The sequence below is a fragment of the Drosophila suzukii genome, chromosome X, assembly GCF_043229965.1.
Source record: "Drosophila suzukii chromosome X, CBGP_Dsuzu_IsoJpt1.0, whole genome shotgun sequence".
Taxonomy (NCBI): Eukaryota; Metazoa; Arthropoda; class Insecta; order Diptera; family Drosophilidae; genus Drosophila; species Drosophila suzukii.
This window is the reverse complement of record NC_092084.1, coordinates 12,702,075-12,717,479: the sequence shown is the minus strand read 5'-3', so window position 1 is coordinate 12,717,479 and position 15,405 is coordinate 12,702,075. Positions and strand designations below refer to the sequence as shown.

At 41.6% G+C, this 15,405-nt stretch overlaps 1 protein-coding gene across 4 annotated transcripts in view; it reads right to left on the bottom strand.

Moving 5' to 3' along the window:
• Positions 1 to 15,405, bottom strand: part of disco-r (disco-related basonuclin zinc finger protein) — a 36,147-nt gene that overhangs the window by 3,290 nt on the left and 17,452 nt on the right. For 3 of the 4 annotated variants that reach the window (XM_070997513.1, XM_036820477.3, XM_070997512.1), the window contains one exon: positions 159 to 2,066. In XM_070997513.1, coding sequence (XP_070853614.1) covers positions 159 to 1,967 — 1,809 coding nt within the window. In that variant the 5' untranslated portion in view covers positions 1,968 to 2,066. Of the gene's footprint in view, positions 1 to 158; positions 2,067 to 8,700; positions 8,801 to 15,405 lie in introns of all 4 variants that reach the window. The other variant, XM_036820476.3, reaches the window with a different exon arrangement.

Below are 15,405 nucleotides of genomic sequence, written 5' to 3'. Positions count from 1 at the left end.
GGTAAAATAATTCCTTGCTGATTATATAATCTAGATATCTTATAGTACCCCCATCGAAATGTTTAAAAGGCTTACTAAGGTAAAAAACGTTTTCATATTAGAATGTAGTTATTTTGATAACAATAAAATATGGTAAACATTTTGATTGATAAACCCACCTCGAGGATCTCGTCGTCGTCCTCGTCCTCCGTGTGCTCGTTCTCCAGCGTCAGCTTGCGTCGCTGACCCTCGAATCGTCCGGCATCCAAGTAGGATCTCTGCAGGTAGTCCTGGCCATGCTTCATCTCCAGGGCTCCTCCGACTCCCGATCCCGCTCCCCCACCTCCTCCCGCTCCACCACCCATTGCATGGTGCCTCAGATCTGGCGGCGGCGTCAGCAGCGGGAAGCTGCCGAAGGGCGCCAATCCCGCCATGAGACCATTGGGCGCCTGCAGCAGGAGCGGATGCGGCTGCGCACTGCGTCCATCGTGCGGCGAGATCTTGCGTCGCAGGTGCGGCGAATGGAGCTTGGGATTCGGATTGGCGCTATGGCGATTCCTCGAACGCCTCGAGCTGAACATCATGCTGCATCCATCCACCGTGCACTTGTGCATCTCGCGGAGGTGCACAGCCGAAAAGTGAATCTTGAGGGCGCCCTTGTCACAGAAGGTCTTCAGGCAGACATTGCACTGCACCCGCTTCTTGCCCGTCACGGGATTGATGAACTGGGTGCCCAGATTGGCGGGCATGGAGCCCCATTGCCGCTTGCCACCAGATGAGCCTCCTCCGGATGATCCACCTCCTCCTCCTCCACCTCCTCCGGGGGAGTGAGCTTTCCTGCTGGCCCGCATATTGGAGGACAGGGCCAGCCGGGTCATCCTCTGCGAACTAACGCCCGAATTGGAGCAAGATCCCGAAGCGGAACCCTTGTCGCTGCCCCTCTGCTGCTTGCCCGCCGACTCCTCCACCGATCCCGAGCCAGATCCCGAACCGGAACCCGATCCCGAGCCCGAACTAGAGCCTCCTTGGTGCGGATACTGTTGCGCCGGCGGCGGTGAGCGGGAATCCGGCGGCGGCGGAGGCGGTGGCGGCGGCAGGTGATAGGCCATGGCCATTGCATTGAAGAACTGGTTACTCCGGTGCAGGTGGTGCTGGTGCTGCTGCTGTTGCTGCTGACTGTGGTGATGATGGTGGCCGAATTCCGTGGGACTCGGCGGCAGAGGCAATGGACCACCAAAGGCGCCCAGGGCCGCCGCCGAGCTGATCTTTCGAAAATCAAAGGGTTGCATATTCTGCAGATCACTCAGGGGATTCATGGGATTATCGGTGTTCGATCCAGAACCGGAACCACCTCCACCTCCACCTCCTCCTCCACCACTACTGCTATTACTATTCCTACTTGCCGCCGCCGCTGATATCTTCTGTTGCAATTGATTCTGAAAATGCAGCTGGGCATGGGCCAGCTGGGAAAAGTGGGCGCTCATCGATTGTGCCGGCGATTGAGATTGCGAGCGGGACGGCGAATGCTGGCCGCCGGCGTTGGCATTCAGGGTGAGTGGGTGGCGCAGCGGTAGCGCCAGCGGCAGGTGCGGATGTGGATGCGGATGGGCGTGCGGATGTGGATGGTGTGTCGTTAGGGGCAGCGGCGGCAGGGGCGGCGAACTGCGGCGGCTGGGGGTCATCACCATCGAAGCGGACTCGGGGCTCAGGTGCAGTTCCCCAGGTTGAAGTTGATGATGATGCTGCTGGTGGTGGTGGTGGGTTGGGTGGTGCTGCTGCCGCTCATGACCTTGCAGGGGGTGGCGATAGGAGGCGGCGACGGTGGTGGGCAGGTGGTACAATAAAGACGATGGACTAATCGAACCACCGGCGGCCAAACGGTGAACTTCAGAGGATGACCGACTGCTCGATTGCAGTTGAGGATGCGGATGCGGTTGCGGTTGCGGATGCGGATGAAAGTGCGGATGCTTCTCGTGGCCAATATTCATCAAGCGGCGGCTTAGGAACAACAGTTAATCTGTAGACTTCTGACGATACATTAGACTAGATGCGGCATTTAGGTTTCCAGGTGATGTGCAAAAGATTCGCTGCAAGAAAATGAAAATAAAAGATATACATTAATTTAGAGATACAACTGAATGATTATTATAAGTTGTTGTGGTATCTATACCAAGATATGAAGGTTAATGAACAATATGTTCAGAAATTTATGTATAAAACGACTATTATCATGTAGCTATCGTAATTACAGTATTATTAACAAAACATAATGGATTATTTGGAATATTATATTATAGAATATTATTTTTTGGTCTATCTATAAAATGGGATCTTATAGAGATAATTTTTGTTTTCTATTTTAATGATGTAAACTATTGTTCCTGGTACTTATTTTATAAAGTGAAAAGAACGTACCTCATCTTAAATTCTTGTTCATTTTCTTTTTTCTCCTACTTTAAAGGTTTCCCATGGCATCGTGCCAAACTGTTACACATTTACGCATATATTTGTACCCTTTCAGTACCTGGTATAATTTGAATTAATTTCGCTCGACTTTGTTGACCGGTGACCGGGTGTGTGTGGCATTTAAGCGATCTGGGGAGCATTGTGTCTCGGCCACATATCTTCGCCCATCTCAAACATTGTCGAGGAGTTTCCACCGAAACCGCCTAACGAAGTGGCCCTCGGACCTCCCAGACACACATCATCCACAACCATACCCAAACCCATACCCCTACCAAATACACTCGTGCATCCACGAGTACAGATGATTATTGAAAATAAAAATAAGAATAATGATGTGACAAATTCTGAGTGGTCACTTCACGTCTTCAGAGGAGAGTCGGCGAGCAGAAGAGAAGAGAGGTGAGGTGAAGAAGCGAAGAAGAGCAGAGGGACACTTGTAGACACACACATACACTCGTTTTGTGGAGAGCCCGGCGTGACATGACAATGTGATAGTGTGTGCAGAAGACGCTCTTCGCGCTGTCGTCTACGGCCACTTCAAGTCCCCATGTCACATTCTTCTGTGCCGCACAAGAGCCAGTCAAGATCTCGCATCTTGGCTCTTCGATACAATACGATACGATCCAATACGAGCGGTTCCGACCCGACTAGATCCGAATTCGACTCGACTTTAAATTCAATTTCAAATCCAAGTTCCGAATTCGAAATGAAAATTTAATTTTAATCGATAGGGCTCTGGATCGTGATATTCAACTCCACTTCCATCGAGATGAAGATGAAGATCGAGGCCGCGAGATCGCGATCATTACCCGTGACCTCTTGATGATCCCAAGTGATGAGTGTCATTCCGCTTTAATTTACCACCTAACTATTACAACCTCTGCTATAATATCTTATATCCTAGATTTATGGCAATATGGAAAGCATTTTTATAAATAGGGGTTAATTTTTTAGGTTACTTTTAAAGTTGTTCTCAATTCTTAAACAAAAAAAACTAGAAATAGTGCTAAGAATTAGAACAAATAAATTGAAACACCTACTAAAGACAAGACCAAGTTTATAAGACCAAAATTTATCATTATCATATTTCCTTTGGCCTTAAAAACTTGGTCTGATCCTTTCTTCAAAAGTATTCTAAAAAAGTTAAGATCAAGTTTATAAGACCAAAAAAAAACATGCTGAATGATTAATGTACGAAAGTAGCTTCCTTATGCCGATTGTGTGTGTATCAAAAATCGCAATTATGGAAACATTCGCTCCTATTATTTTTTTTCCTCTCCAGCCTTTGGACTGTGCCATTTGGCATTGGGTGAGTTTGCATGATATATGTCATCTTGGCAAGTAATTTAAATGGTATACAAATTGTTTTTTAATTGCCACCTGTTGGGGCCGCTGTTGTAATGACATTTATTAAGATTACGTTTCTGTTCTGAGCTCGGTTCGTTCTGTTCTGTTCTGTTCGGTTCAGATCTGAATAAGGAACTGTCGTCTAGAACCGGAGATGCACGACGCGACAGTCTCGTCAACGGCAGATTTTAATTGCTTTCGGCTGATATTTAATTTTTTTTCTTACTTATTTTGCCTCGTGTATTTGTGATTTGACACGTTCCGAATATCACAGATCGCAGCTCTCAGTTCTGACCAAACCAGTTTTCCCTCGGCATCATATGTGTGTGTATCTGAACCCATCTGCTCTTGAGCACTGATTGCATAAAAGTGACAGTTTGCAGCGAGTATTATTGGAGCTTTGTTGTCTGCCTATAATTAGGGTTCCATAGTCTATACCCGCTGGACCGCTTTAAAATCTTTTCCAATTGAGGAATGTTTATTTGGAACAATGTTGTGACTATTTGAATTTTGCCAAATAATAAATGAATTTTTCAAATAATTGAGTGGATTTCAAATCTGCATATCTGTACATAAGCTCATCAATCAGACAATCAGTTGATCAAAAATCAAACAAGTGTAATGTGACCATATTATCAAAAAAAGCTAACACTGGTATTTTTACGTACTTTTACATTCCTTATGAAGGCATGTATTTTTTTTTCAAACTAAATTTCAAGCTTGAAAATGATAAATAGTCAGAGCCTTTTAATTCACATTTTATGGAAACGCTTGCATTATGATTTATGTATACGCATACTCCAGGCTCAGGCGAATCCTTCACCAATATCTCAGTTCTCTAAAAAGCACTGGTCATTTATTTCATCCTTAGCCTCAATCGATGAGGCTCTTGGGCAATTTGTATCCGAAAGTTCCATCGGCAGACAGAATCAGACGAGAATCTGTCCGAGATGAGAACGAACTCCTTTTAATTTCGTATTTCACATGAAACTCATTTTCGTCTCATAACAAAATTGCCGCTAAGCTGTGAGTTGTGAGCTGTGAGCTGTGAGCTGTGTATCCCCAATTCCCATCCGAACAAAGGAGGAGAAAAATGGCATTCCAGACACCAATCATGATTATTATTATTGGCTTTATCGCATAGAATCGGCGGCAGCCGTCATAAGGCCCATTTTCTTAACGCATTTCCAAAAGTCATAAAGCAGCATAAATCGGCGGTCATAAATGCGTGTTAAAGTCGAACAACAGCATTTTTGTGAGATGTCAACCATTAAACGCGAGAAAGCCGAGCCGATCCAAGGCGATCCAAGTCCAAGCCGATCGTTCTCACAGATCTCACACACAATAACCCACAAGATCCCATAAAAGAACCCCGCCACCCCGTTCTCAAGTCTCGACTATTTTGTAAAAATTTATTTATGAAACACATTAAAAGTGTCAACACGGCTTGCCGCACATGAGATATGTTTGGCAAGTTGCCTCTCTGTCAAAGCCGATGTTAAAATGTTAAAGCCCAGGCAAACCAAACCAAGTCAGCCCCCTTGGTATTTTTTTTATTTTTTATTTTTCCAGGTCTCCAGTAGTCCCGAACCATGGCACCACTTCAGTTCTGATTATGAACGCCTCTGAATCGCCCCGACTGCTGCCGAACAGGGCTTAACAAAGTGATTCCAACAGAAAACCTACTACTTCTCTGTTCTCGTTTCTCCATCCCCCCCCCCCAATTTTTTTTCTTTTTCGTTAATATGCAAATCCCTTTGTGGGATCGGCGGTAAAACCACAGAGGAGAGAGCGCCAACATCGAGCGGTGTTCAATGGCAGGACACGAACACGAACACGAACATGGACTCGGAATCCAAATCGAAATCGTATCGGAATCGGAATTGGACCCAAATCAGGGAAAGGGTCTGCAAATGGGACTTGGACCGGGATTGGGCGACAAATGCAGCATCCGTGCAGAGAAAATATTTTTTTCAATGAAAAATGATTATCTAATCACTTAATAATAATAATAGAATCCCTATCAACTGTATTGATGTTTTTAAAATATTTCAGAAATACTAGATTTTACAAAAGCGTTTATATTACTTAAATATATCTTTTTGTTTTTTATCAACCAGGGAATATACCCCGAATACCCGTGTTTCCAAAATGTACGTCACAAAAACTTAATGCATTCCAAGTTAACTAAAAAAGTTAGCTATATTGTTATACAATTTAACAAAAAAAACACTTGTGATTTAAAAAAAACTATTAAAATAGGTAATAAGTACTAATTAAGCTTTTCTTTATTTTGTATGTATAGAAATGACTGTCATATTATATTATATCATTTTAAAAATATTTTCGGTTGCCTATTAAAAAATGCAATAACTGCTAGTACTTTGATCACAACTGTTAATATATAGTTTGTAATATATAGTTTATATACCATATATGTAAAGCAGGTAACTTTTCTATTCTACCTCATACCTTATAAAATACATCCCTTTATTATTTATAGTATAAACAAACTATTTTTAATAAAGTCAAAGAGCTTGTTTACAAGCAGGTGAGAAACTTAAGATACACTTGCAAAAAAATAGGTGTTTTTAAAAAGAAAAGCTGATCTTGGCATGAATAAAGGAAAGATGTATTATAGACCCAGTAAAATTGGTAGTACTACACACAGAAAAAAGTTTCTGGGATTCAGAAATTAATTATACCCGTTACTCGTAGAGTAAAAGGGTATACTAGATTCGTCGGAAAGTATGTAACAGGCAGAAGGAAGCGTTTCCGACCCCATAAAGTATATATATTCTTGATCAGGATCACTAGCCGAGTCGATCTAGCCATGTCCGTCTGTCCGTCTGTCCGTCTGTCCGTCTGTCCGTCTGTCCGTCTGTCCGTCTGTCCGTCTGTCCGTCTGTCCGTCTGTCCGTATGAACGCTGAGATCTCGGAAACTATGAGAGTTACAATACTGGGATTAGGCACGCAGATTCCTGAGATTCCTGCGCAGCGCAAGTTTGTTTCAGTAGAGTGCCACGCCCACTCTAACGCCCACAAACCGCCCAAAACTGTGGCTCCTACAGTTTTGATGCTAGAATAAAAATTTTAACTGTAATGTAATGTTCTCATCAATACCTATCGATTGACCTAAAAAAAAGTTTGCCACGCCCACTTTAACGCCCACAAACCGCGAAAACCTGTGACGCCCACAATTTTTATGCTAGATAAAAAATTTTAACTGGAATGTATTCGTCTCGTCATTACCTATCGATTGACTCAAAAAAAAGTTTGCCACGCCCACTTTAACGCCCACAAACCGCAAAAACCTGTGACGCCCACAATTTTCATGCTAGATACAAAATTGTAACTGAAATGTATTGGTCTCGTCGATACCTATCGATTGATCCAAAAAAAAATTTGCCACGCCCACTCTAACGCCCATAACGCTTAAATCTGTATACCGCCGGTAGGTGGCGCATTTTAATCTCGCTTTGCTGCTTGCATATCTCCATTTAGCTGAGTAACGGGTATCTGATAGTCGAGGTACTCGACTATAGCGTTCTTCCTTGTTTTTAATTAAACTTGATTTAATTTCTTTTGTTTTCTAATTTCTTTGTATGTAAGTCAATGTTCATCTCGAATGATTTGACTTTGGAAACCCCCTTTTCGCTCTGTGTAGGCTCTGGCGCTACTTGGGACCTCGGCCGACTGTCGCAGCCGATCAGACGTGATGTTTGGGTCGGGCCGCATAGCAGGGGTCCGCTCTGGATGCTCCTCGACCCGATTCAGCCTGCCAGAATGGTCGTAATCCGGGGCTTAGACTGTGTTTTAAGTGGATAGGTCGGTTAGCCCTCAAGCGCAAACACGAAGCCGCATCAACATCATCGGCTGGAAAGTGTGATGTTGGGGCTACTGGATCTATGGGTTTTTTTTTCGTCTGTATAGCATCTGATCTTGTGCATTTATGAAATGGGAGCGTTTGAGTGGAAGGAATCGGTGGTTTGGGATCATCAAAGAATTCTGTGTTATTTATCATGAAAGCGTTTCTATTGTTGACAAACATTGACTAGTTTATAGGAATAATAAAGTTTATATTAGATTGTTATGCGTAAAGCTTTATACATATTTTGTAATGTTTTAAGTGGATTAAATTTTAAAAAATATTGTACAATATTCATTTTTAAGTATCCCCCGCCTTTTTTCTATTTTAAGAAATATAAGGAATGCTCAGTCAAGCTGGCAAGTTCATTGTATATCAACTATTCTTGCTAAATATTTTTTCCAGCAATGGAGTATTCCTTAAGCCCTCTTATCGCTTAAAATGATCGTTCAAGGGACACTAGCGAAGTGCCCGTTTTTTTCTGTTTATTTACTTATCGGTTTTTGGGGCGTCACCAAGATGATGTCCAAACTGCGGACCAGCCAACTTGGCACAGGCCATTCAAGCCATCTTCCATAGGCTTGGCCATGGCATTTTTGGCCAAAAGAGAGCCTCCAACGAATGTGCACCGAACTGATCTCGAGTAAACCACAAAAGCCATTCTTGTTTGTTGCCGGGAGCAAAATCAACGATTGATTGAAGGAAAAGGAAAGGCAGGGAGACTGAAAAACTAAGGCCACAAATTGATGATAAAAACCGACTCGGCTAAAAAACCGAGGCGGCGGCTTTGTTCATCTGCTACAAGCATCGCATTTAATGAGATTTATATCAGTTTTTAATAGCTTTGTGACTCTATTGTGCTTGGCCATATCGAAAGAAAATCTGGAGTCATCTTGCCGGGGCGATAGATAGATAGATAGAGATATACAAATTAGTTTGCCGAGACGACATTGTCGAAATAATGGCCTAAAAGTGACCGGTATGAGGAAGTCGATGAAAGCTAACTATATATACATCATATCATATCTAAAATACTTACGTATTTCTGAGGCCGTGAATCGACTTCCTGAAGTGTTTTTTATAGATATATTTTTAAGTCTTGGCTTGGTATATGCAGAGTATATAGTTCCACGGCAGATCTATGAAAAATAGAAGGAGAAGAGGAAGGCGAAGAAAAGCGAGTTAGTTAGCTATAGTCTGTCTGGCCGATCACGATCTAACAACAAGTTTTGATGATTTGTGCCAACACCCGTCCGTCAAAATGTCAAATTCTTGGGCACACATCAACAATTCGACACATTTCACACATCGATGCCAAAAACCAAGTCTCTCAGCCCCCCAAAAAGATCCATTCAGTATTGCCGCAATGCCGAAGTCAACGTTATTTGTATTTTTCAAATTGTGTTAATTTAAATCAAATGACAAAATATAATAAACGACCATAAAATTTAATCCGAGTCTTTTCTAAAAAGGTACGAAAAATGTGCCAAGTGCCGAGGCACACAAAAAAAATCGTCACATTGGGGAGTCGAATAATGTAGCCACTTTTATAATTTGTTTTGAATTTTAATTAAAAAGATGAATATTTTTAATATAAAAGTTCAAAGAATCAATTTAGCCATGAATGGAATGATACAAATTTCAAACCAAAAAATGGATCATCAAAAAAATACTAGATAAAAGCCTAAAAAATACCACAAAAACATTTTATTTTTAAAATACCAATGATTTTAAACTTTGTATATAAATACATTTCCACAGATCTCCGTGGAAGCTAATGCTTATAAGAACTATAACTAATCTTTTTTAAATACCGTACAAAATAGATCAAACCAAACCAGAAAAGGTACAAAATGTGTCATCACTGATGTAGAGTGTTTGACACAAAAGCTAAAAATGAAAACCAATTAAACAAGCTAATCATTTTATTGTCATTAGCACCGGGGCAGCAACAACACTTACAAAATGAAAAGAAGAAGTCAAATTTAAACGGCTTATTAGCAGTACCATTTAGGTGTTATCGTCAGTTATGGCCATTGTGTGTTTGTAAAGAGAAACCGATGCCTATGGGTGTGTAAAGTATGTAAATACCCTAAAAATTGTAAAAAAAAATGGTTTCTTAAAAAAAAGTTTCACTACACTATCAAGAGATTACCTATTTTATTTAAATGATATATCAAATCATTCCTATTTCATTGACAATTTTACAGAGTATTTTGTGAAACCACATACCATCCAGAGATTTTGTTTTATTTACCTATCGTGTGGGTTCAAGTCTTGGACAGTTAACAGTTTTAATCGTGCAAACATTGGGGCAACTCATTAGCGGAATTATCAGCTTCGTACACGTATTATACTTGTGACAGCGGCGCATGTCAACCAGGCAAATCAACAGGCATCAAATGTATAACGTGGAGGTCTGATAACAGCGCAGTATTACATCATCCAAGTTTAAAAATAAGTACATACTGAATTGCATATATCAATCAGTAACATTTTACATTCCCAGTTCCCGTCTTTTAGTTTTTAAAGCCAATTTACAATCCCTTATTTGAGGTTTATAAAGAACACGCGGGAATCCGCTGAAGTATTGATTGATTAATGAACTGGTATTTCAACTGAATATTTCATGTGTCCGGTGTGCATTTTTTTCCCCCTTCTTGGTGGCTTCATCCTTGACCAGAGCGCAAAAGTCCCGGTCTTGATCCTTCCGCCCAGCACGACTATTGCTGCCCCGTTGACATTGTAATTGAATCAATAATAAAATCAAAATGTACGACGATGACAATGACACTTGGATTTCGACTCCAACTTCAACTCGGATTTTTCGATTCCAATTCCGAATCGGTCTGCGTCTCCGTCTGGACACAAAATCCCCTGCCCCGTCCGTATGTCTGTCCCTGAATCCCCATGTCCGTGTTCGTTTCGCTGTCCGTGTCATCGTGTCATCATTTCAGCATTTCAGCACAAGGAACGGCAACGTCACCATCGCCGGCTCTTGAGAGCCGGACCCCCATTTCGAATTCCACTGGGCATGGGGTGTAGGCATCGAACTTGGTTTACGATTCGGCCGGGTCAGATCTACTCCACATATGTGTGTGCACAGAGAAAAATATAGCCCATATTTTTTTAATTAATTTATTTTTAGATTTCGTATTTTTACTCATCAACTTAATCCATTTTTAAATTGATAAAGTTCTTTTATACGATCGAAATTTTTGTTTGATTTTGTTTTTAGTACTCCTTAAACTAACTCCAAAATCTGGTATTTCACAAAACGCTTTAAGTTAAATACCAAAAAAAATACCGAATTTAAATCGTGCAAAAAGCTTAAAGACTAATACTTCCTGCATTTTAAAACGTTACTTAAGGATTGTTTTCACAATCGAAGACCTCGTCAAAATTTGATTTATTTTTACTCAAACTTATAAAAAATACCAGATATACTTAAATCTTATGAGAATATAGATATTGTGAAGAAATTCAACACCCGTTTGTCGGTCACACAAATGTTGTCAACCGAATACTGAAAACAAAATCGAGCCCTATCAATAAAATGGTCTATCAAATCGGAACTAGAAAATGGCTAGTAATTTTGTGATATGGCTGTTGTTTCCACCGTGAACGTCAATGCCCAATCAATGACTTCGACTGGCTGTCCGACTAGCAGACTTTCCTCGCCGAGTGCATGCTTGTGTCTTTCCTTTTAGAATTTGTTATAATGTGTACGAGAGTATATACATATTTCATTTTTGAACTGTCTCCCTGACAGCCCACGAACGTTTTGAGTGACGTACAAAACGATGTCGTGTTGTCGTGCCGCGGATTCGACTTGGCGTTCGACCAGGTTGACTTTTTGTCGTTTCTCCTCCGCTTTTGGCGTATATGTTTATATGGTGTATAGTATAGTATATATGGTATATGTCTCAGTCTCATTCTCAGTCGCAGTCGCAGTCCCAGTCGGACGGACATGGCAATGGTGACTTTGACTTGAATGCGCCAAGCGAGCGATTTCTCGAGTGGGACGTCAAATCAGCTGAACTTTTCATTAAGGCCTTTTGAAATTCGGCATTAACCCTTTGGTGAACCGTCCCTGTCACCCTGTCTTTATAGCTGGTGTCGTTGTTGGTGTGCAAGTGATCGGGGAACCCATTAGCAGTTGATCCATCGCAAACCGAGTAAAACTGAAGACGACGTTCGGCAAAAAAAAGGAAACGTCTTGACTTTGTCAGCGACTTGACAAACCCCCCTTAAATAGTAATCATCCTTGCTCTATGTCAACTGCGATTTGCCTATAATAATAAGTATTGAAAAATGGGTGGACTTCCTGCCTATAGCTCTTTTGACATGTCATCAAAATACTGAATCTACACAAAATTGGACTTACTTTTTTAAAAGATTTTTATGGCTATATCGTATTTTAATACAGTTGATTTTAAGCGTCTTGATTCATTTAGAAAATTTAGGAAAAATACCACACAAGTTTCGGTATTTTTTGTTAGCACGCTTTTAACGAATTTTCAAATATAACACATTTTTAAAAAGTGAGAACAGTTGAGCAATGTTTTGTATACATCAATATTGCTTAAGTGTGACTTAAACCGCTTCTCAAAGCTTGTCAAAGGTGAAAATACTTTCCAGTTACAAAAAAGTATAGTATTTTTTTTAGCTTTTTTATGTCTTCTAACTCTTTTGTCAACACTGGCCCCGAGGCTTACAGAGAAAACGACGAGGACCAGGGTCTGGAAGTGGGACTGCAATTGGGGACCTGGCATTGGCCTGTGCGCATTTGGATTTTTTCTGTATTTTTTTTTTTTTTTGAAAGGCAGCCGTCATGGCGGTGTCAGTAGTTTTGCCGGCCGGGCGAGCGACCAGGCCTCATACTGGCAGACAGTCAGTCAGCCAGTCAGTCAAGTCAGCGATTCACAAAGGAAACACTTGAGAAGTGAACATGTTAACGGGAGAAATAGTTCGTCGCCTCCTCCAATCCAAAACCGAGGCCGCAAAGGAGCCGGTGGAGTATGGTATGGTATGGTATGTGCCATATAATACATATACATATATGAGATGGTGGTGCTTTTATAATGCTGCAGGTGAGGAAGAAGGTGCATTGTGTCGCCCGAACCCGAACTTCAAAACCCAAACCCAAACCGAAACCCAAAAACACTTGCGAGAGTCACTCGAGAGCTGTCAATCCGATGGCAGAAAAAAAAAAACGCCAGCGAATAAGGTAAATACAAATGGGCGGCAGACGGCAAAATACAAGCCGAAAAAGTCAAGGGTAGCGTCAAGTCGAGTGGAGTCCTCGGTTCGCAGTTCGCAGTTCTCAGTCCCCCAATCTTCGAATCCCATTCGCAGTTCCCCAGTCTGCAGTTCTCAGTTCGCAGTTTCGATCCGAAGCTGGATCTGGACACACTCGTAGCTGGATCGCAGCGTTATTAGCTCTCGTACCAGTTTTCATCCAGGGGCGTTCCGCTCGGAGGGCATTAAATGATTATCTGGCTCTGTCATGCCACTGAGATCGGTCTCGAAAATTATGCGAATTTCATACTTTAGGGGGCATGTTCTCCTTGTTTCTGTCTGGTCTGTCTCTTGTGTTTATGTTACTTCTCGTCTTCGCGTTAGCATTCATCTTCTCCTGCGTTCTGTGTCCTGTGTCCTTTTCGTTTTTAGTTCTTCGACTTCTCCATCTGATATCGATATTATTACTGGTCGAAATGTAACCGAATCGAACTGAAACCGAACCGATTTGATTAAGAGAACCCAATATTCGACAGCAGGTGTAAACGAAGAACCGTCATCGATTTCGTTCGTTTCGATATCCGATGGGGGGGGGGGAGAGTTCACTGTAGACCCTGTAGACACTCGGTCATTCAAAATGGCCAAGAAAAATGGTCTCAACATTTACGATTGATGAGCTTAAATCTTCTCAGCTTATCAATCGTAAATTTTAATATCGCTTTCCTTAGTCATTTTCGTATCTCAAGATTTATGGCATCTAACTGATACCTACACTTGAAGAGTTTTTTTTTTTTTTTTTTTTTTTTTTAAGAAGGACGTTTTTAGGAGACATCTAGTAAATCTCAGAGCTTTCATTAAAAACAGTAGTTATAAATTTAAGGGAAAAATCGAATTAAATTAGAAAAAGTTTTTTTATTTTTAGGAAACTTTAACTTTCAATCATTTATGAAATATATATGCCAGAATAGGGCGATTTTCGCCAGTGCATTCGATAACGCTGGCCGACGGGTTCGCGTTTAATGTACGACTCTTAGATTCGGGGAACTGTTTATAGATTTGCATACAAAGATGGCTGGTTGGCTGGATGGCCAAGGCGGAAATATCCGGGCGAGGAGTGATTGGCTCCTTGGCAAACGAATGGCAGCTGAAAGGTTTCCTAGGGAGCAGCTGCTGGTCGAGGATGCATATGATCTTTGGGCCGGGGCGAGCACTTTTATCGGGCGAAAGATCGTGGCAACCAGACACTAGCGGCAGTATCAAAACGAAAAGCCCTGCAGTGTCCGGCGATAGGATGCGAAAATAAGATGGCAACAAATTGCCATATGGCCATGGCAATGGGTGTCTGTAATCGTCATATTGGGTAATATTCGATCGTAAAAGTATCACCGACCATGTTTTCCAGAATGAGAATGAGCGAGGCCTCCACCGCCAAAAGGTTTGGTGGCTGAAAGCCAAGACGCCACCGCCGCCAAGAAGAACGGCAATATAATAAGAACAGGAACAGAGGGCTGTGAACCGAAAACAGCAGGAAGGTATCTCCGACCATGACCATTCCATTCCATACCATACCAATCTCCTCTCAAAACTCCAAGCTCCGAACTCCACAGAGGAGACCTCATAGGGTGCCAACTGAAATGGCCAGACGACTGAAACGCAAAATCAGTCGCAATCCCAGGGCTCACCTGCCTGCCAGATCGATGCTGTGCATTTCCATTTGCATTTCCACTTCCCCCGACTCTTGGGCTCTAATCCATTCAGATCCAGCCGCATCAACCTTGTCGTCTATCTCGACACCTAGCCCAGGTAAAATATTCGTCGTTTGGGCCATTAAACTTTGATGTCGAGCTTCCTCGTTAAGAAATACCCATTATATATAAACGTTAATCAATACGGTGATAAGCTGGTTAAAAAGTGTCAGAATCAATTTGAAATTCACGGACATTTGTGAAGGTATCAATTTTACCATTAAGTAATGGAAAATAGATATTTAAAATTGCAGTTTTCGATTTCACTTTGATTTTATAATATTGTAAACATTTTAAAGTTCTACGGGACATACCAAGTTAAGTTAATAGGGATTTTCATAAAAACTAGCATTTACTATCAAATATGGATTATCAGCGCAGAAAAAAGGACTAAAAAATCCCAACTAAAGCTAATGATCCTTTAAGAACCATGTTTTCCCATTTTTGAGAGCACCGCTTTCTTGAAATCCTGCTTTTTAGAACAAAGTATCTGTATAATACTTATGGATCCAAAGGTTCTACCCATTTGAGCCCACAGCTTCTTAACTCAGATGCTCTGAAGCACGTGTGAAAGATATTAATAAGATTATATATATGTACGTACATATTGTGTCTTGTTTTTATTTCTTTTATGTGGCAATAAATTTATTGTCCTTTGTATTCCCATGGTTCATTGCCAGCTAGCAAAGATGAGAGCGAGATGCCGATGCCGATGTCCCTGTTCCAAGACCAAGTCCAAAACCAAGTGTCCATCTGCA